This window comes from Phyllostomus hastatus, unplaced genomic scaffold (assembly GCF_019186645.2).
Source record: "Phyllostomus hastatus isolate PE091 unplaced genomic scaffold, TTU_PhHast_1.1 phas_scaffold_11, whole genome shotgun sequence".
In the NCBI taxonomy this organism is placed as follows: Eukaryota; Metazoa; Chordata; class Mammalia; order Chiroptera; family Phyllostomidae; genus Phyllostomus; species Phyllostomus hastatus.
Genome location: NW_025334005.1, coordinates 4,822,756 through 4,844,725, shown reverse-complemented (window position 1 = coordinate 4,844,725; position 21,970 = coordinate 4,822,756). Strand labels below are relative to the sequence as shown.

General features: G+C 49.5%; 1 protein-coding gene across 3 annotated transcripts in view; it reads right to left on the bottom strand.

Annotated features, from left to right (window-relative positions):
• LOC123829356 (phospholipase A and acyltransferase 3) overlaps positions 1-21,970 on the bottom strand; it is a 30,748-nt gene continuing 8,778 nt past the window's right edge. For all 3 annotated transcript variants that reach the window (XM_045854969.1, XM_045854968.1, XM_045854971.1), the window contains exons 3-5: positions 16,505-16,607; positions 11,136-11,404; positions 1-261 (exon numbers count right to left, since the gene is read on the bottom strand). In XM_045854969.1, coding sequence (XP_045710925.1) covers positions 160-261; positions 11,136-11,404; positions 16,505-16,607 — 474 coding nt within the window. In that variant the 3' untranslated portion in view covers positions 1-159. The remainder of the gene's footprint in view (positions 262-11,135; positions 11,405-16,504; positions 16,608-21,970) is intronic.

The following is a 21,970-nucleotide window of genomic DNA, read 5'->3' as shown; positions in this document are numbered from 1 at the left end:
TTCCCCAATAGCAACCTCCTTTATTGGGCTTTATTTAGTTCTGTGAAAATAGGCCTTATTATAAAAACAGAGTGAAACCCATAAGCCACACCTCAGAACCTCTAGCCAAACAAGACCCTTAACGTGCAGCGTCATCGCTGGCAGGACAGGCCCTTCGACTCATTGCTTCTGCTGCCTGTTTCTTGACAGCATGACTCCGATGAGGCCCAAGGCGGCCATGCCCACTCCCGCGATGCCAGCCGCCATGACGACATCTCTGACCTGCAAGAGAGAGGACGGTGGTCAGACTCCGCGTCAGGAACAGAGGACAGGCCGTACACTCAATGAGGACATTCGGCTCCGAGAGCCTCCCGTGCCCCTTGGTCTCCTTAACGAACTCACAAGCCAACAAACATTGGCAAGGAGATGGGGACAAGAGGGCTGGGCGGGGAAAGAACTGACAGACGGGGCCAGCTGGCCAGGAATGTGTCTGGGCTTGAAGAGGGAAGCTCACTTCACCCCGTGGGCATGCAAAGCACATAAACCCCCAGAGGGTGACTGCGGAAAGGACAGGGAGACGAAGCCAGCAGGGCCAAGGTCCTGGCTGGCCAATGGGGAGCCCGTGAAGCTAGTATGAAGTCCCAGAGGAATTGCTATTGAGTGCTCGATGAACCATGACCTTGTGAGAGCCTTGTTCCTCTCTGCGTCCCCAGCACCCAGCCAGGCACAGAGGTTCTCGGTAGGTGTTCTTAAATAAGGATTCAACTGTAAATAATAGTGATGCTATACTTTAAAAGATTAGGCTGTATAAAACTTGCATTGCTTGCACTAGCAAAAAAAAGTTGCAAATGTAAGAGTACGGCTCAAGGTAAAAACTGGACATGTGTCTGTATACTAAAAAATGACAGCAAACTCACAATTATTAACAACCTCACCTAAAACAAAACCAAAAGAAACTAAGCAAACAACTAGAACAGGAAGAGAACCACAGAAATGGAGATCACATGGAGGGTTGGCAACAGGGGAGTGGGAGGAGGAGAGAAGGGGAAAAGGTACAGAGAATAAGTAGCATAGGTGGTAGGTAGAAAATAGACAGGGGGAGGGCAAGAGTAGTATGGGAAATGTAGAAGCTAAAGAACTTATGACACATGGACATGAAATAAAGGGAGGGAATGTGGGTGGGAGAGGGTGTACAGGGTGGAGAGGAGTGAAGGGGGGAAATGGGACAACTATAATAGCATAATCAATAAAATATATTGAAAAAAACTGGACATGTGTCGAATTTCACTCCTTCCTGGAACCCGGTTAAAGGTAAAGGGAGCCACTGTTGGAGGTGTAGTTCCACAAGGGTGCACAGCTCACTCCATTCCAAGGCAGCGGCGGGAAACGCTGAGGACCAGCGATACGGCGCATGCCAAGCGTAGGTCTATGAGTATAGGTGTGAGTACACGGAACCCAGAGTTTATTCTTGTATTATTATCAACTAGTTACTGTATTATTTTTCTATATAAGCAGCTGTAATCTACCTTTGCCCCACCCTGCACTCAAACAACAGAATCCTTGAAAAAGATCACTTATCAACAACACCGAGCACCTAAGAAATGCCAGGGAGAGAGACCTTAGCCAGGTCCCTGGGTGTTCTCCCTAAGCCACAACGGAATCTGAAGTTCATTCTCTGGAGCAGGTAACACAGAAGACTTGGGGTCTGGAAACCTAGAAGCACATGTGAGGATGGGGGTATCATGCCGAAAACTAGGGGCCGAGAGACCATAAGCATGCTCACTTAGAGGGGGACTCTGGGCTCTCCCAACCCTCTCTGCTCCCAGAACTTGACTCTCTTTACGGGAGTCAGGCAAACTTCTCTGCAGAATCCCAGCAGCCCACGTGGAAACAAAAGATGTGAGCACTGAGGGTCCCCAAAAGAGCCCACCCAGACCACCCGAAAGGGAAACTCGGAGCCAACGAGCTGCCGCCCCCCCCACCAGCCCCCCCCACCCCCCAGAGCTTCGACCTGCAGCGAACCCACGACCCTTGGTCTCAAGCACACGACCAAGACACCCGACGCCTGAAGGAGACCTCTCACACAGAAGAGAGCGAAACAAACAGAACGAAAGTAATCTGGAGAAACGGACACCATGTGCAGAAAAAAACAAGCATCTTCTGCAAAACTGCCATTGACGAATAAGACAACATTGTATCCTATAAATAAAAATACAGTGCTATAAAAAATATTATAGTGCTATTAAATATTAAGAGAATGAAGACAGTCCTTAAGAAATAAAAGTAGAGCCAAAATGACAAACTCAATAAAAAATGTTAAAGATAAAGCCCTGGCTGGCATAGCTCAGTGGATTGAGCGCAGGCTGCGAACCAAAGCATCACAGGTTCGATTCCCAGTCAGGGCACATGCCTGGGTTGCAGGCCAAGTCCCCAGTGGGGGCTGCGTGAGAGGCAACCACACACTGATGTTTCTCTCTCTCTCTTTCTCCCTCCTTTCCTCTCTCTAAAAATAAATAAACAAATCTTAAAAAAAATGTTAAAGATAAAGTTGAGGACATCTGTCAGACTAAAGAGCAAAAAATGGAGGTATGGAAAAGAGAAGCCAAAGACAGAAAATAGGGAATAATCCAGGCAGTCTAGTGTCTGAATAATGGCCATTTCGGAAAGACATAATAGAGGAAATACAAGGGAGGGAAAGCAAATGAAGTAAGTCATGAAAATGTATCAGGGCCAAAGGACGTACGTCTTCAGATGGAAATGGCGCCCCAAGGCCCACCTCCGTGGCTGAAAGCAGACCCGCACCAGGCGCACTGCTGTGTCATTCGGAACACGGGGTAAAGGCGAGACGTTACAGCTGCAGGAGCAGGGGAGGAAAACGGGGTCAGAGGAAGGGTCAAGAGTCGGGCTTGAGGCCCTGGCTGGAGTAGCTCAGTGGATTGAGCGCGGGCTGCGAACCAAAGTGTCGCAGGTTCGATTCCCAGTCAGGGTACATGCCTGGGTTGCAGGCCATGACCCTCAGCAACCACACATTGATGTTTCTCTCTCTCTCTCTCTTTCTCCCTCCAGTCCCTCTCTAAAAGTAAATAAATAAAATCTTTAAAAAAAAAGAAAAAAGAGTCAGGCTTGGAAGCCAGAAGCCAGAAGACAACGGAACGATGCCTCCGAAATTCTAAAGTGAAAACTTTCTAACCCAGAATTCTAGAGCCCGGCAAACTATCAAATCAAGCGGGAGTGTAAAATAAAAATTATTGAAACCTACAGGGTCTCCAAGAATTTACCTTTCGTGATCCTTTTCCAAGAAGTAGCTGAAGGAGATTCCACCAAAACGAGGCGATAAGATTAAAAAGAAGCTGCGCCGTACAGAAGATGGGCTGCATCTCCAGTACGGGAGAGAACAGAAGCAAGTTTCTCTACAATGACGGTGAGGGGAGGCCCCAGGACAGCAGCTTTGTACGGGGCATAGAGAGCAGCTGGTATGCAGAGTAACAGGCCCCTAAAGCGGTCTGTGTCCTCATTCCAGGGACCTGTGAGTATATCGTGCTACTTGGCGAGGAGGAATTAAAGTTGCAGATGAATTAAGGTCGCTAATCCATTCATCTTAAAATAGGGAGATTATCCTGGGTTATCCAGACGGGACCAATGTAATCACAAAGTTCTTTAAAGGATAAAAGAGAGAGAGTGAGGCAGAGGAGTCAGTGTCATAGCGATTCAATGTAAAAAAAAAAAAAAAAAAGAAAACCAAAAACCTCAACCAGCCATTGCTGGCTTTGAAGATGGAAGGGCCAGAAGCCAAGGACTGCAGCCGCCTCGGGCAGCTGGAAAAGGCAAGCAAACAGAATCTCCCCTTGAACCTCCAGGGAAGCACACAGCCTCACTGGCCCGCTGGTTTCAGCCCAGTGAAACCAACTTGACTTCTGTCCTCTAGAACTAAAAGGCAATACATTTATTTGTGTTACCTTTAAACCCCTACATTTGCGGTCATTTGTTCCAGCAGCCGCAGGAAACTCATGCCGTGAGCAATCCAGATCCGAGCGGTGTGACTCAAGAGCCAGTTTGTCAAGTTGACCATTGTCACCATTCCCCCATGTACTGTCTTTCTAACTTAAAGCAACTCCTGGGGGATGTGGCCTGCCTAAAGAAGAGAAAGAGCAAAGAAATAAGAAACTAAGAGGTCATGGAACCAGGGACTCCAGTGCAAGAAAAAGGCGAAGGAACTTCCCGAGGCTGACAGGAAAGGAAAGTCCAGGGTGCAGCGTGCATTCAGCCAGGGGGCGACCAGCACGGACGGCACAGCGGCCACCTCCAGGACGGAGGTGTCCAAGGAAGACACAGAACTGGCAGGTAACTGGACGTGCTTTCCCTGTGGAAAATGACTGAGATCTAATTGGATGGTGGCGGAAGAACTGGCTTTAGGTACAAGGAAAACTAAGCAATGAAAGGAGGTAATAATTATCTTAAAAAAAAAAAAAAGAAAGAAAAACCTCCTCCTCCAAAGAAAGGAAGGGAACTATCATAATACACCACAACACTCATCTGTGAGTAAAGTCTGCACAGGCACAAACCAACCCTGAACAGTGACTGAAGAAAAGCGTGTGATGTGAAATTATGCTGAGAGAACGGGGGAGGGAGAAGGGATGCAGGGATTCAACAGCTTAGTCTTCACTTCCCATAGAAAGAAGTCAAAAGAGCATTATCTAAACGTTTTGAATAAAAAGACAGTCATATGCACGCCTTGCTTAGAAATTCGGAAATAGGTAAATGCCAAAACTCATAACTGAAAAGGAGAGAAGTGTCTGCCTTTCGGAACGGGGACCGAGAGCAGCCAAGAGGGGTGCGGCAGGGAACCCCACGTTTTGTCGTGTCTTTGAGGGCTGGTTGGCTTTTCAAACTGTGTTACTTGGGAAAAACTAAAAGTTAAGTTTTAAAGACTTTTCCAGAAGAAAAGAACAAAAGCTAAAGTAACAGAGGCATGTACCATAAGCTGATCCCAAACCTCGTGGCGCCTGCTAACTCCAAACGGCAACGCCAGGACCACAACTGCGAAAGGCAAGCCGGTGATGAAATCGTCCCAGAGTCGGGGCAAGGACCACCGGCAGTTTTAGGAAGACAAACAATTAAGCATCCCAGGAAACAGCCACCGGAAAATGTTCCTAATCTATTCCGCAGACAACGATGCTGCCACCGAGATGACAGAGGCCACTGATTTCTGACACGCTGGTTTCGTCCAGGGAAGGGTCACTGCGTTGAGAGGACACACACATGCAAGTCAGATCCATCCTTCACTTCGTGTGAAACATTCCCCTTTACCTTTGACCTTCGACCTTCAATCTGGTTTGTCTCAAGTGCCTAAGAGTACACTGAGCATTGCTGTTGACGTTTCAGATTCCAGGGATCTGTCTGCTTTTAGTAAGCTTTAAGGAGTTGGACTTGGTGGACCCAACTCTCCTTTCGCCTCCCCGTTCAAGTGCATCGGATGCACACCACTGTTCGCCTACGGCTCAAGGACCTGACAGCCGGCCACTGAACTGAAACACGGTGGCCATGGACTTGACCCCCAAAGGCATCGAGAGCTTCAGATTCTGTGCAAATAAAGAGCCTCTGTCGGTGAGGGCTGGGGATGCACTCTGGAGCTTAGAAACCATTCCCATTACGGAGGTCTGTTGCCCAAACTGCTGTCCAGCTGGAAGGCCAGTCTCCCATGGCCCTTTGCCCCGCTTCCTTCCCAGTGTCTCATCTCAGCCATGATGTCCTCACACCCACGTTCCAGAGCTTCGAGTTCTATCGGTGCAGCAGCAGCAGCAAGACTGGAGACAACAACACCGAGTGGGAACGATGCAGACCAGCAAGCAGCAGCAAGAAAGCTGGGCCTCTCCCTGTGTCCAGCACTATCCAGGGCCCCGCTCGGGAGGCCACCAGCTCCTGTGGCGGTGCAACGGGAGAGCCAACCCTCTCCTCAGCTCACGGCAAGCGTTCCCAGCGAAGGCACAGAGCCGGAGTCAGCAGAACCGTGCTTGTTCCCGCCGAGGGCGGGGATGAGCGTCATGAACTCAGCCCAAGAAACCTCACCCCAGGACCAAGCCGGGCATTTCGGCAGAATCAAGCACAGCAACGAAAAAGATTCTTCCTCATTTTATGCCAAGATGTCCAACGAAGGTGGGACACCAAAAACCCCAGGAATAAAAGGGATGAAAACGTGGACTCGATACCCAAACCCCACATCCTTACATGACAGAGTGCGCACTGCCCCGGCCACTGTACCCGTGGAGCTCGCCTAGACCGTTTATGCTGTGGCCGCCACAACCCCTCCGTGACCAAGGCGGAGAAGAATCTGCAGGCCTCCGAAAAGTGTGCTCAGCGTGGCCATGTGAGACGTCGGTGTAACTAACGTCACAAGCCACCCCCCACTGGCGTTCTCAGCAGCCAGAACACACGATGGCAAAATGGGATGAAGCTACCGATCTGAAGTCTGACCGCTCTCCAGTTTTCAAACCTGCCCCCTGAGACACAATGAGGCCCGGCTTTGTGGCAACCACGGTTCTGCTGGGTTGACTTGCTAGGAAACCTGCATACAGCCACCGGTACCCAACGCTTTCCTGGCTCAGCTGCGTCACGGGGCGGGAGACGTGGACTGTGGATGATGGACAAGGCACAATACGCCCCCAGTTCTTTACAGAACCTCCCAGTGTGAGGAGGAATGCTGACGCAGCCGCTGCGCACAGAAATCCTTTGTCGAGGAAAACCACAGCGACCCCATTGTTTGTGGCCACGCTTGTGCAGAGTCGGCGAGTGTAATGAAGCACAAGGGAGTGGCACGTGGTTAGCCCCGGCAGTGCAAACTTTACGGGGAAAACGATAGCCCCGGGAGTCAGTGCTTCTGCAGACGCCACTGGTGGTTCTCGTGCGCGAGGCTGGCGGGTGCGGCCCTGCCCCTGCGCTGAAACCCCTGGAGCTCTGATAGTGCACGCTGGCTCCGCGGTGTGCGGCACAGGCCTTACATCGGAGTGCCGTGGAAGAGAAAACTGTCCCTCGCTGGCACTGCTAAGATTTCTCTCTCTCTTTTTTTTGTGTGTGTGTGGACAAACTGAAATATGATCAGACTACAGAAAATTAGCTGTTTATGCTACACAGCGTCTCTGAGCTCAGCCCCCAAATTGTTCCTGGGAAAAAGAAGTTCTAATGTGCTTTCTTCAAATTCCGTAATGTTCTGAGTGGATAAAAGAAAAGCATTACTCTAAAAGCAATTTAATTTTGACTATGAGAAGTTACAAAATAAAAATGGGTATAAAGTAGTTGTATGGTGATTTGGCTTTAATATTGACAGCAATATAAAAATTATCCTGATTTATGTAATATATGCATTACCATTGGCCACATCTTCAGTTTGTACTTTTTAAGGACTTCATTTATTTTTTAGACAGAGGGGGAGGGGGAAAGAGAGGGAGAGAAACATCTGTAAGCACTGCATCGATGGTTTGTCTCTCCCACACCCCCCACCGGGGACCTGGCCCCACAACGCAGCATGTGCCCTGACCGGGAATCGAACCTGCAACCTTCTAGTTCGCAGCTCTGTGCTCAATCCACTGAGCCGCACCAGCCAGAGGTTCAATTTTCATTTATCTTAATATTTTATCTGACACAGAGTAGATTTCACTATGAGTGTGACTCCTGGTTGCTTTTTAGAAAAGTACTAGTCAACACACCAGAAGGGATTGGCAAGAAAATCTCCAAGTGATGCAAAGCAAAGACACACAACCAAGACTCCTCTCCCCAGCAAAGCTCTCGTTTAGAATCGAAGGACACACGAAGAGCTTCTCTGACATGGATAAGCTGGCCGAGTTCATCACCAGCAAACCAGTATTACAGGAAATGTTAAAGGGTCTTCTTTAAAAACACAAAGAAGAAGAAGAAAATCAGAAGTATGAACAATAAATGGTTATAAATACATATGTACCGACAAATGAATCTTAAAAACAAACTAAACAAAGAGGCAGAACAGGAACAGACCCCTATTTACAGAGAATATCTTAACAGTTGCTAGATGAGAGGGGGGTTGCAGAGGTGGGAGAAAAAGGTGAGGGGTTAAGAAGGACGAGTTGGTTGTTGCGGAACAGCCAGGGGAGTGGAAAGTACAGCGTAGGGAATACTGTCAGTCATATTCTAGTAATCCTGTGTGGTGTCAGGTGGGTACTAGGTTTACTGGGATGCTTACTTAGTGAGTTACATAATGTCTAATCACCGAGGGGCACACACGAAACTAATATATTATATGTCAACAGTAACTGAAAAATAAAAAATGATCTAACATTTAAGAAACAAAAATCAATCAACTGACTGATCACTCAATCAATAAAAGGCACCATTCAGTATGAAGGCTTATTTACACAAGCCTGCTAAATACACCTTGTGTGAAGCCCGAATATGTTCAGGTAGGTGGAAAGCCAGGGGATCTGTTTTTTAGAAACTCTTAGGCATGCAAAGCACAAACGACATTGAATCTACACCCATTGCTTCCCTTTCTAACTGGCAAACTAAACAGTCACAAATATTCTGTTGGAGAAAAACCTCAGCTGCTTCAAAGAGCACAGCCCACATAAGCGTAGTGACCCATCAGATTATTAAAGACAGGCGAACGCGTCCTCAGGAGCCGAATGACAAAGACAGGTGGCCCTTGGACCGCATTTACGGGGAAAATCACTGCTGGGTGTTTCCAGCTGCTACCAAGCCGACCATGCCATGGGAGACGTGTGAGGTTACATTTCAGTTTGTCCGCGCCATGGATTCTGACCGTTACTCTCCCAGGCCAGTGGTTCTCAACCAGGAACAGTGTTGCCCTCTGGAAGAATTTGACCATATCTACCGATATTTTGGTTCTTATACCTGGGGCTGGGGAGCGCTACTGCCACCTAGTGGGCAGAGGCCGCAGATGCTGCTAACCATTTTGCAACGCACAGGGCAAGTCATGACAACGAATGAAGAATTACCTCCATTGCCCAAGACCAAAATGTTGGTAGAGCTGAGGTTGAGAAACCCCCATCCTAGGCCAAGAAAGGAAAAAGGAAAGGAATCTTCGGCCCTGACTCAGTTGGTTGGGCATCATCCCGCAGACCGAAAGGTCGTGGGTTTGATTCCCAGTCAGGGCGTGTGCAAGAGGCAACCAATCAATGTTTCTCTCTCACATTGATGTTTCTCTCCCTCTCTTCCTCCCTCCCTTCCCCTCTCTAGAATCAATAAAAGAAAAAAATTAAAAGAAAAAAGGGAACTTTGGATACAGTGTAGACAGCACCTCTCTGTTTTATAATACATCTGGTTACATTTTCTGTGAGGGGTCCAACGGAATTGTTTGTGCTGTTTCACTGCTGTGTCATCACTGTTTCTACCCTCTCAGAGAAATGGGCAGTGCGTAGGGCTAAAGCCACAGGAAGAAAAGTGCAACGTGTCCAATATGTCTTGTTTCCTTTTGCAAGAATATCATTTACTCTTTGTGTATGAATTGTTGTTCATACACAAAGAGTAAATGATAGAAACTGTTTCTTATTTATTTCACTATATCACAGTTGGAATTGTATTTAATTGCTCTAAATATTATTCGTGCCTAGTGACATACCATATTTTGCCATGTATAATGAGCACTTTTTTTGCCCAAATTTCTGAGGGAAATATAAGAATGGGCATGATACATGGGCAGTACCTGGAATACCTTGTATCTGTTCTTGTGTTTTGTAATTATTTGTTACATAAAATCTTTTGTACCATTATCTGATCAAAAATAAATGCTAAAATTCCTTTATAATTCCTAAATACAAATAATAAAAATTGAATTAAAAATTAAAATGAAAGATTTTTCTCTGCAAGTTTGCACCAAAACGTGGGTGTGCATGATACACAGCAAAATACAGTATGTGTTTTACTAAATTATGTAACCATTTTGTATGGACATGTAATTATTTATATAAACCTATCACTCTGTTCTTGAGTCTACTAATAGTCATTAAAGAACCATTAAAAGAGAGATGGCTAAAAGATATTTTATAAATCTACCAAATCTTCCTAAAGTAGCACCCTGAATTTCATAGAGTACCTTATTGCTTTAAAGTACCTACAGTTAGTTTTACTTGAAGTTTACTGCTGCACATGAGTGTGGAAATTTACCTGAGATAGAAGCCATGTGTGAATGAGGACTTCGATTTATTATGCGGTATCTCCAATAATGAAAATAGATTTATTTATCCTAAGTTTCTCCTTTTTATGCTGATATTATCACTGCTACTTTTTTTAAAAAAACTGCTATCATAATCAAATCTATCAATCAATGTTAGTTTTCTAATTAAAAATAAATAAGTAAATAAATGGGAAGCAGGACGGGGAAGATGAGAACATCGGAGAAGTGTAGGGCCCAACATCCGAATAACTGGAGCTCCAGGACGAGAGAAGAGAAGATAGACAACATCTCACTGCTGAAGGAATGGGGTTCCCAGACTTAAAGGAGTCACCAGCGCCCGGCACAGTACACTAACACAGATCCACCCACACAGGTGTGGCACCGTGAACTTCCAGAGCGCTGAAGATACAAAGAAGACTCTATAAGCTTCTGGAAGAAAAAATAGATCATATACAAAGGACCAAAAATCTGAACTATTTCACACTTCTCAAGAACAGCAGCATTAACTAGATGACAGTGAAGTAATGCCTTCAAATTTTTGAAAGAAAATATGTACTCTTTTGTTTTAACAAGCATCTAAGGACTTTTGCCATTGTTCACACACACACACACACACACACACACACACACACACACACAAAATGGTACAGAAGTTGCAGAAAAGGAGAGGAGGGAGTGAGAGAGTACAGGAAGTTGAGTACCCAGAAAAAGAGAGGTTCAAAAATGAGGGGTCACAACCAAAATCAAACTTTAGTAAATGAACAAAACAGCGCCCCCTGGGGCCTCCCAGATCGACCCTGGGGGTGCAGCCAGCTGAGGACGGTGCTTTTCGGAAAAATGAGCAGCCGTGTCAGGCAGACCTGGGCTCCTAATCCCCGCTCTGCTGCTTATCCGAGGAGCTGCAGACTCCCAGGAAAAGCCGAGCGCCGGGTCTGCAGATTCCCCGCAGGTTTGTCTGACAATGTCTGACACGGCCACCGACAGGCTGAGGACGCACCTGGTCGCTGCGGGGGACTCCGTAGCGCAGCTCGTTCACGAAGTGCTCGCAGTTGTCGCTGGTCAGCTTGTACAGCACCTCCTGCCCCACCCGCTCCTCCGCCTGCTGGACGATCTTGCTAGCAGGCAGCGGGGAGTACTTGTCGTCGTGTTTGTTGTTGACGTGGTACTTGTCTCTCCCGGCCACGTGGTACAGCAGCTCCTTCTTCACGATGGCCTTGTCGGCCAGGGCGGACATGAGGCTGGCCGCACCAGCTCCGGCGATCTCACCTGCGGCCCACAGAGAGGGAACAGAGGGCTGGTCCTGGGCGGGCCCCCCACCCGCCACACCCTTGGCACCACCCACAGGAGGATGAGCAGATGTGGAAGGGGAAAGAGGGGAGGGTCAGACACGTGCTAGGTGGCTTTGGAGAAGGCGCTTGCCGTCTCTGGGCCCTGGTTTCCTTGTCTGCAATGAGGCATACTGAGGTTCCATGATTCATTAGGACTTTTTTTAACCTAGAGAAGCTGGCCTTCTGTATGTACCCCGTGATGCCTCAGTGGCCCTCTTGGTTACACAGATGTGTGAGCCCACCCAGCTCCCTGGGTGAACAGGGGGGAACCTTCTGTAATTCTATCCTGGCTACACGTCCTCAGCGCATACGAAGCTAACTGCTGCCGGAAAGGTGGATGGACTGGCAGAGGTGGTTGCCGCCCTTCAGGGAGCAAAGGGACCAAAATCCCACAGCTGCTCCGAGACGTGACGCCAGGGAGGCCGTGGGCACACGCGCAGCCCCAGCCAAGGCTGAGGGGCTGGAAGGGGCGACATCGCCCCAGTGGTGAGACTGCTTCAAAGGAAGGAAGTCTGGGGTCAGTATGACGACCAGGATGGGGGAGCAGCGCTGACCCCAGCACAGAGCCTGGGCCCCCTTCCCAAGGGCCCCAACCCGCCCTGTGTGGACAGGGCACACAGTGAGTATGATGACTACGAACACGGTGCGAACAAAAAGGCGGACCCCAGAGAGGAGGCTCTCTCTCCCTCAGAGAGCCACTGCGGCCCCACTTGGTAGAGACCCCCAGGTTCCCCCCCGGCAGGGGAGACACCCCATCTTACGCTGGGCAGGAGTCTCCCACTGTGACATGGTTGACAGCCCCAAGCAATGGCAGGAGGGGCTGGTCAGATCCCTGGTCCCCTCTACTTGGCTCCCAGAAAGGACGACACCCCCTCGCCCTGAGTACAGTCCTGAGATTTTCAAAAATCAGGGGGCTCCTGACTTGCTCCCAACAGGGCAGCAGATGCTCAAGGGGTTTCCTGCAGTAAATAGAAGAGATGGCACTCTGTGTACGCCAGGAGCGCATGAAGAGGCTGGGCGTGGGAAGTGGACCGGGAGAGCTTCAGCCTTCTGGTGGGGTGGGTGGCAGGGCCGGGACTGGGCGGGGGCGAGCAAGATGCGCAGAGCACAACATTTCAGGAGGCACCAGCCCTCAGGGCCAGGCGCAGGGGAGGTCAAGCCCTGGGCGCCACCTGGGGTACAATGGTGCAGGGCTGCCAGTCAGAGGCTCTGGGTTCTGATTCTGACTCCGTCATCGGGTGGCCCTGACATGTCACTTAACCTTACCAGCGCTGTGGGAATCCCCAAACACACACACTAATATTGATGTATACGAACACACATCAGTATACTAATCTCAAGTTTCTTTGACAATATTATTTCAGTTCACAGCACAATTTACAATAGCCAAGTGCTGGAAGCAACCTAGGTGCCCATCAGTAAATGAGTGGATCAAAAAACTATGGTACATTTACACAATGGAATTCTATGCAGCAGAGAGAAAGAAGGAGCTCCTACCCTTTGCAACAGCTTGGATGGGGCTGGAAAGCATTATGCAAAGTGAAATAAGCCAGGCAGTGAAAGACAAATACCATATGATCTCACCTTTAACAGGAACCTAAAGAACAAAAGAAAGAAACAAGCAAAATATAACCAAAGACACAGAAATAGGGGACAGGCTGACAGTGACCAGAGGGGAGAGAAGAGGGAATTTCAGGGGACAATGGGAAGGGTTTACAGGAACAAATATAAAGGACACATGGACAAAAGCTAGGAGGAGGGTGGTAATGGGAGGGAAGTGGGGAGGGCTGGGTGGGTGGGCTGGATTGGGAGTAAAAAGCAGAAAACTATACTTGAACAATGATTAAAATTAAAAAAATATTTCAGTTCTTAAAATTAGTCTATGAAAGACAACACTGAACAATTGCAGAAAGGGCTAACGACTGATGGCGGAACTCTGGGGGACACCAGACTGGGCAGTGGTGAAGACACACCGTGGTTACAGGCACAGAATCAAGAATCAGACAGCCAGGGTTCAAGTCCCACCTTCACCACTTACCTGCTACGACCTTGGGCGACTTGTTTCCCTTCTCTGAGCCCCAGATTCCTTGAAGACTAGGGACAGTAACAGTCCCTCCCGTCCCTACCGTACTGCAGGGGACCGCAAGGCCTGAAGCAGCTGGCCACGTGAGGCGCCTTCCGCAGCGCCAGGCCCCAGGGGAGGGCCCAGCAAGCGTTTGCCAGCACTATCCTTGGGGGCTGTTCCCCAAGCTTCCGTCCAGACCTAATTTCTACCACTTTCTCAGTAGCCTGAGGTCCGTCCTGACCTACCTGGCAAGACTATGAAGTTGAATGAGCAGATGCAGGTAGAGGTACCTTTTCCGTTCCAGGGGCATCACTCGCCCCGTGATCCATGGCACCCCCATTCCCCCAGATCCCTGCCGTGCCTCCCCCTGGCTCATCCACTGGCATCACCCACTCGGAGCAGCCACAAACCCACCCTGAGGCCCTGCACTGTGCCAGGCCCTGCCCAGCAGGTGCTGGAGACAGCGGCGGGACCTAGACAGCCCTCCTGCCCTCAGCAGCTCACAGTGGAGTGAGGGGACGCTGGCTGCGACACGCAGGCGAGGTAAGGCGCTTGCAGCTCCGACAGTGCCACAGGTGAGTGGCCCGGGGAGGGCCGTCCCGGGAACGGGCACTTGAGTAGAGACCTAAGGACAAAGAGGAGGCAGCCGAGCCGAGGTCCCGGGCAGAGCGCCACCAGCAGAAGGACCAGCAAGAGCAAAGGCTCCAGAAGGAAGGGGTGTGGCATTTGCAGGAGGCCAAGGCGGCTGAAGTCTAGAGGCCCGAGAGGAGGGACGCCGGACACGAGGGTCACGGACGCAGGCAGAGGCCCGACCACGCCAGGCCCCACAGGCCACCGCGCACACTCAGAATCTTATTCTGCGCGGGACACAAAAGCCAAGTAAGAAGTTTAAGGAAAAGAGTGATGTGATCAGATTTGTAAGCAGGGTGTCCAACCCGCGGCCCATGTGGCTACACGTGGCCCAGGATGGCTGTGAATGCGGCCCAACACAAAATCATAAATTTACTTAAAACCTTCTTTCTGCTCATCAGTTTTTGTTAGTGTTTGTGTATTTAATGTGTGGCCCAAGATAACTCTTCTTCTTCCAGTGTGGCCCCGAGACACCAAAAGGTTGGACCCCCCTGCTTAGGGCAATCGATCCCGTTGGCCACCCAGCGAAGGAGGGACTGGTCCCAATGGGCAAGAGGCAGACACACCAGCCGGAAGCTGCAGGAGGGAGGGGGCAGCAGCGGACCCCAGGGCGCAGCCGTGGGTTAGATACAGGGTGAAAAGGACCACAGACGCCTGTTAGACTTGGGGCCTGCACAGCCAGATGGGGACCCCCTCGGGAGCCTTCCCTTCGGGCCGTGTCGTGGACGCCCACGCGGACAGGCCCAGGAGCCAAGGGGCCATAGAGGTCTGAAGCCGGGTGGGGTCGCCTACACTGAGGGGGTGGGGTTAGGACGCCTCAACAAATAGAAGGTACACGAAGTCAGAGGACTCAGTGGGGTCACCTGGGGACAGTCAGGATTCGGGGTGCTGGCGAGGAGGAGCCCACACAAGAGACCGAGAAGGAAGGTGGGGAGGGAGAAAGGCCAGTGACTGGTGAGGAGAGCAGAGAGGCCGAGTAAGCTGGGACCAGAATACCGAGCTCGGTCAAGATGCCAAAGGTGTTCCGTGGCTTCGCTAAGTGCTGTTCCAGGAGGGGGTGAACGAGAGCCTGGGGGTGGCGGGGGCGTGGCAGGGAGAGTGGGCAGTGAGGAAGCAGCAAAGGCCACAGCACACAGAGATGTGCTCTGTGGGGAGTCAGAGGGGGGCGGTGACGTCCAGGGGTTTTGTGTTATCAACGGGAGATCTCAGACTGGCTTCTACGCCAATAGGAATAGCCTAGGAGGGAGGGGAAGGACAACAATACAGAGAAGGTGGGAAATTAGAGGAGCAAAGAGCTTATGACAGTAAGAGGAGGAGGTCCAGGACCCACACGTAGAGGCTGACTTTTTACATAAGGGCCGGGACACTTGTTGCCTTTCGACAGAAAAGGCAGCTAGTGGGTGCAGCTATTGGTGGTTAGTCGATCAGGGGTGGGGAAGATGCCACCTCCTCTGGTGACTCCTGATTTCTCCGTGAGGACAGGGCAAAACGCACGTCCACGAAGGTCCACGGCAGCGGCACTCAGAGCAGCCCACCCCCGAGACCGACCCCATGTGCATCAGCAGAACAAGCAGCAAACTGCGGTGCAGTCACATAACGGAAACTACACAGCAACAGAAACGTAAGAACTGCTGCTCCTCACAACACGACACCTCTCCCAGGCATCCTGGGAGAAGCAATTGCTCTTCCGTGACGTTCCGGAACAGGCAGGACTGACCTACGGCAAGAGGAGCTGGACTAGTGCAGCCCCTCGAGAGGGTAGCACCCGGGAGTGGAAATGTCCCGCATCCTCATCTGGGTCACTGTCACATGGATGGATACAGTTTCTTAAAACTCACGGGCCACACGTCTTACTGTGTTTGGGCACTTACCTATTATGTTATACTTCCGTTTAAGTAAAAAGTTTAAGAAAAGCGGTGGGGAGTTCTCACGATTCTCCAAGCTCAGTGTTCTTAGCCTCATTTACAGATAAAGAAACCAAGGCCGGGGAGCAGAAACTGGGTTCATGGCCAAGTCTGCTGCCCCAAACCCGTGCTCTCTCAGGGAGTTTTACACTTAAACGTCGAACATGTTTTAGTCAAAGCCACAGTATATAACACCAGCAAGGCCGAGCTGCCCCCTAGGAAGCCTGCCTCGGCCCATCTACAGAACCCCTAGGGTTCCAAGGAGCACAGTTTGAAAACCATGGCCCCACACCAACCTGCCTTCTCATAGAACTCGGGAACCAACCGCTAGTCAGACAGCAAAGAGTGTATTAGGGTCCCCTTGCCCACAGCGACCCCCCCGGCCCCGCCCCACACAGCAGAGGCCCTGCCCCGCACAGCAGAGGCCCCGCATCCTTACTTGGAGGGGCCAGGTGCACCACGAACCCGTCGCCGACATAGATGGCCCAGTGTCTGTAGAGGGGGCGGAAAATCTCAATCAGGTCTCCAGGGTTGGGCTCGGGCTGCAAAACCAGAAACAGGGCTGTCAGAGGCCATGCAAGCGTGACCTTGGAACCCTGGGCGAAGGCTGGGGACCTGCCAGAAATTGTCAAAGCAGAAGTGTGTCCCATGGATACTTCCCAACCTGGCTTAGGGCCGGCTGGAGAGATGGTGTTGGTGTCGGCAGTGATGTACTCCTGGCTGCCCATCCCGATGATAAGGGTGTGGGGGGCAGAGGTGCAGGAAATCTCCTCCTCCTCCCTACTGTACCCACACCAACACACCAACACGGGTGGACTTTCCACACCAAGCAATTCAGTCTTCGGTGAACACTAACCACCCAGAGCTAATGCAGACACAGAGGTTAAAGGCTCAGTCCACGAGACTGCTGCAGCCATTCAGGTGCTCACCCCAGGTCCACGTGGCCACCTGTGCTTCTGACCAACCAGCCATAAATTGGGAGTTCCCACAGCCCCTCCTCGGGGTCAGTACCTTCCTAGGGTGGCTCACAGAACTCTGGAAAAGAGTTCACTCACTCACTAGATCACCAGTTCATAGCAAAAGGATACAACTCGGGAACAGACGGGTGGAAGGGACACAGGGGCAAGGGATGTGGGAGGGGGCACGGGGCTCCAGGCCCCTCCCAGCACCTCCGCGTGTTCACCAGTGCCTTAGATCAGGGGTTTTCAGGGAAGCCACAACACACACACACACACACACACACAGTTGATTAAATCATCGGCGTTAGCTGTTGGCGCAACCTCCAGGACTCCAGACATGGGTTGGCGCGTCTGGCTCCCAGCAAGCCCTGCTTTGCCTCATTAGCATCCACTCAGGTACAGTTGAAAAGGACTTATTATGGAAAACAAAACCAAACCTTACTCTCACCCAATCGCTTAGGAAATGACAAGGGTTTAGAGGCTCTGTGCCAGGAACTGGGGGCAAAGGCCAAACACCTGCTTCTGATTGCATCACGCTGAAGTGGGTGAGAGGGAGGGCCTGCCTGCGCAGGGGAAGGCGGGAAGGTGAGGAAACCCCACTCCGAGCCCCGCCCTGCAGGGAAGCAAAGGGCAGAGCTGGAGAAGTTCGGAGAGGTTCAAAGTCACTTTCATTCAACATTACTGAGGTGTTACTAACAGACAGTGTGCTGAGTGCTGGGGATGGGGACATTCCGACCTGGGCCAGAGTCAGGGGTGAGCACCTCTCTGGTCCAAAATACCCTTAAGTCTCTTCCACAAACAAGGAGACCATTGCTGCAGAACACCTACAGCGCAGGTGCACAGCAGAACGCCTACAGTGCAGTCCAGAGGAGCCAGGGGCCCGCCCACACCCCGCCCCAGCCTCTGTGGGTTAGAAGCAAGGGCTCGCTGTCCACAGGCAGCAGCACAGAGGAGCTCCGGACGCAGGGTGGGTGGAAACGCTAGAATGAGCGCTGCAACACAATACGCTCGCATGAATTAAAGATGTCCACACAGAACCCGCTCACGCACGTCTTAGGAGAACCATCCCTGAACGAATAAGTTTTAAAAAGCAACAGCAACCAGAAGAGAATCGCCCAGACTGAAGCACTGCCCACGAAACACACTAGGGTGCCGACCAACACACTAGGGTGCCGGCTACCAGGAGGGAAGGCGGAGCGAGGGGGGATGATAACAGGGAACCGAAGGGGGAAAAACAACCTTGCAGGGCGGGCAGGGGCCGCGAACAAAGGGTGTGCTTCACCCCAGCACTAAAACCTGACTAGGGGAACAACTTAGTGAGATGCACCCACAAGCCAGCTCGGCGGCACCAACACTGAGAACTCAAGCAGTCCTGCTGTAAAATCACGAGTACAGGCCCCATAAGGCACAGGCCGGTTTGTGCCTCCGCTTAGTTTCGTATGCAAGCCAGGAATGGCTTTGACACTTCGTCGATGGTTGGAGGAAAAGTCAGAAGGATACTATCTGGTGACACATGCAATTCCAACCTCAGTGTCCACCAAGTGTCACAGGCATGCAGCCACGATGAGACACCTACATGTTTGCCCGTGGCTGCCGTTTGCACGGGCAGAGTTGAGTCGCTGCAGCAGAGACCCTGTGGCCGGCAAGGCCGAAAGCCTTCAGCACCTGGCCCTTTGCAAAAATGCTTTCGACCCCTCGGTGATGCCTCCCTCACTCAGCTTGTCCCCAGTCCCCAGGAATCGGGACTTCTCCTGGTGGCTCTTCCCCCAGGAACCATGGGGACCAGCAGGAAGGGCCATGAGAGAGAGAGCTGCCTCTCCAGGAGGTCCCCGGGCAGCACAGGGACCAGGGCCCTCCTACAGGACACAGGCGACAACAATGGCAAAGCCGAGGCTGTGTGCCCGTGGGATTTGGGAACAAAAAGTCTTTCTCTTCCTCACAAAAGCAGAGTCACAAAGAGCTGCAACGTCACAGCCATTCCCCATAGTAAGCAAGTTAAGGAACAATTGCTGGCCTCTGAAATTCGTAGCAGAAAAACGGCCTGAACCGCCATTAGTAAAAACCAATTAAATAGGTTATTCTACATCCATAGGTAGATACAGCCACTAGGGAAAACAGGGTGGGTTTACACGAAATAATCAAAACAAGTTGAAAAACATTATTATCCCCATTTTTGCTTAAAATACATTTTTACCCAATTATAAAGCAAAATATGTTACACACTCTATGTTTGGGGAAAATGCACCAAACTATTGTATATTATACACTGCAGGAGCTTTGACTCAGGGACTTGTACATTTTGTGTTATATGATTTAATTGGTTTTTACCAATACAAATTACTTCCACAATAAAAAAAAGTTTTTAGGATATTTAAATGAGCAAAAATCCCTCAAGGTGATGAACTTGGACTACTTCACTGGAAAGGCGGGCATCGTCTGTCACCGTGACACCATCTCCCATCTGCACACTGTAACTAGGACCAGGTGCCTGATGCTTAGAAATAGGAAATACTGAAATGGGACATAAAGTCACAAACTAATTTTTAAACTAACACAGACGGATGAACACCGGATCTTAGAATACGGCACGACACTCTAAGGATAAAGGCCAAAGAAAGAGGCATAAAGTAAAAGATTAAAAGGTTTTACCATTTTTTATATGTTAAATTTCTTCTTATTAAAAGGTTCCATTGTTGCCTATTACCGTATATGCCATGTATAATGCACATTTTTTTGCCCAAATTTCTGAGGGAAAAATAAGGGTGCGCCTTATATATGTGTCTACAAAAATATTTTTAGTTCTTGTCTTTATGCTCCTGCATTAAAAGTGTAACTCTAGAAAGCAATAACGATACCTGTATGCAAAATGATACCCTGGGACACGATGGTCAGTTCTGTTTCTAAATGTAAATAGATCAATAATTGAATTAAAAAATTTAAAGATTTTTTCCTTGAAAGTTTGGGCCAAAAACGTGGGTGCGCATTATACACGGCAAACACAGTATGTTCGTGTTCCCCTTTTAAGGGAAAAGGATCCCCCACAACCCCAGGAAGGGGCCCAGGCAGCTGTATTTTATGCCCGTTGCACTCAAAGAAGGCAGAGCCCCTCGCAGGGCCACGCCCTCCGACCCACCGTGAGAGGTGGAGCTGGACTAATCAAATTCCCTCTTTCTCTCTCAAAAATCTGAACCAAAAAAATGAAGGAAAAAAAAAGCTTTTTGGCAGAAGGGGCTAAAACTGCAAAGTCCTGATGTACGGGAGGCAAGAAAGACCCCCGTGGACTAGCCAGGGTGGGAGGGAAAACACCTACGCTGACGAACAGAAGGGCCTGTGGACAGTGGAGGGGAGGGAGCAGGCACCTGGAGGACCTTGCGGAGTCACGTGGTCGCTGGTGCAGGCGGAGGACTGGAGCAGAGGTGCACTCACTCCAGGGCCTGAGCTGCCTCCCAGTTCGAGGCCGGGCAGGCCCAGCCCTAGCATAGCTCCTGTTCCTAGGTTTTCGCAGAATCCGCTTACCTCTCCACACATGTCCTTAAACTAAACCTTATTTGCTTGAACTGGCTTAAGTAGGTTGTTTGTTTCTCATGGAATGCAACTAAAAGAGCCCAAGCAGAACTCCCTATGCATAGAAAAAATACCACAAACAAACTGTCGTGACCAGCTGGAAGAAAATGACAGAAAACGGTGAACACGTTCAACATATAAAGAGTTCTTATAAATCAATAAAAAGGGGTTTCAACACCACAACAGGAAAAAAAATTAGACAAATGGCATGATAAATAATTTTAAAAGGAGGAATATAAATTACCATTAACACAAGACAACGTATTCTACCTCACTAGTAATGATATAAATGCAAATTAAAAAACAGTTTGAGCCCTGGCTGGTGTGGCTCAGTGGATTGAGCATGGGTCTGTGGACTAAGGGGTTGCTGGTTTGATTCCCAGTCGGGGCACATGCCTGGGTTGTGGGCCCGGTCCCCAGTGCAGGGTATGCAAGAGGCAACCACACACTGATGTTTCTCTCCCTCTTTTTCTCCTTCACTTCCTCCCTCTCTAAAAGTAAATAAATAAAATCTTTTAAAAAATAAAGGAAAATAAAAACCAGTTGGGGGGAATGAAAACACTAAATATAGGAAAACGTACAGGTAAATGGGCACTCTTGTTCACCACCAATGAAAATGTAAATCAAAGCACAACTTCTCTGAAGGACAATTTGGCAATTTGTCTCACTCACCTTAGACATATTCATGCCCTTTGACCCAGTTTCTGTTCCTAGGCCAGATCTTACGGAAATCATCCGAAATGCCCACAAAAGATGTCCCCCACAAAGTCACATCTCAGGGCAAAATACTGGATACATAAATATTCTACATACAGAGATTCATTAAACCTTGTCACCCTTAATATCAGGATAACACATAGGTAAGTTTAAAAGTTATATTTTAAAAGAACACTTAATGACAAGAAATGTCCATAACATAATGGTTAATAAAAAAGCTTCTATATAAAACAACAATATGTGCCCTGGCTGGCGTAGCTCAGTGGATTGAGCACAGGCTGCGAACCAAAGCATCGCAGGTTTGATTCCCAGTCAGGGCACATGCCTGGGTTGCAGGCCACAGCCCCCAGCAACCGCACATTGATGTTTCTCTCTCTCTCTTTCTCCCTCCCTTCCCTCTCTAAAAAAAAATATATATATATATGATTTTTTTTATTTTTGTTTAAAAAGGGAAACAAATACATAAAAGAAACACTATGGACATACGCCAAGACATAAAGTGTTTATTATCAGGTGGTAGAATTTGGGGTATTTTGTCTTGAATTCTTTTCTAGCTTTCCAAAATGTTTAAATACACATTTATTTGTTTTAGAATCAGAAAAAAAACCCTTAAGACTTGACAGGCATCAGCATGTTCAGTGTTGCGGTGATTCATACAATGACTA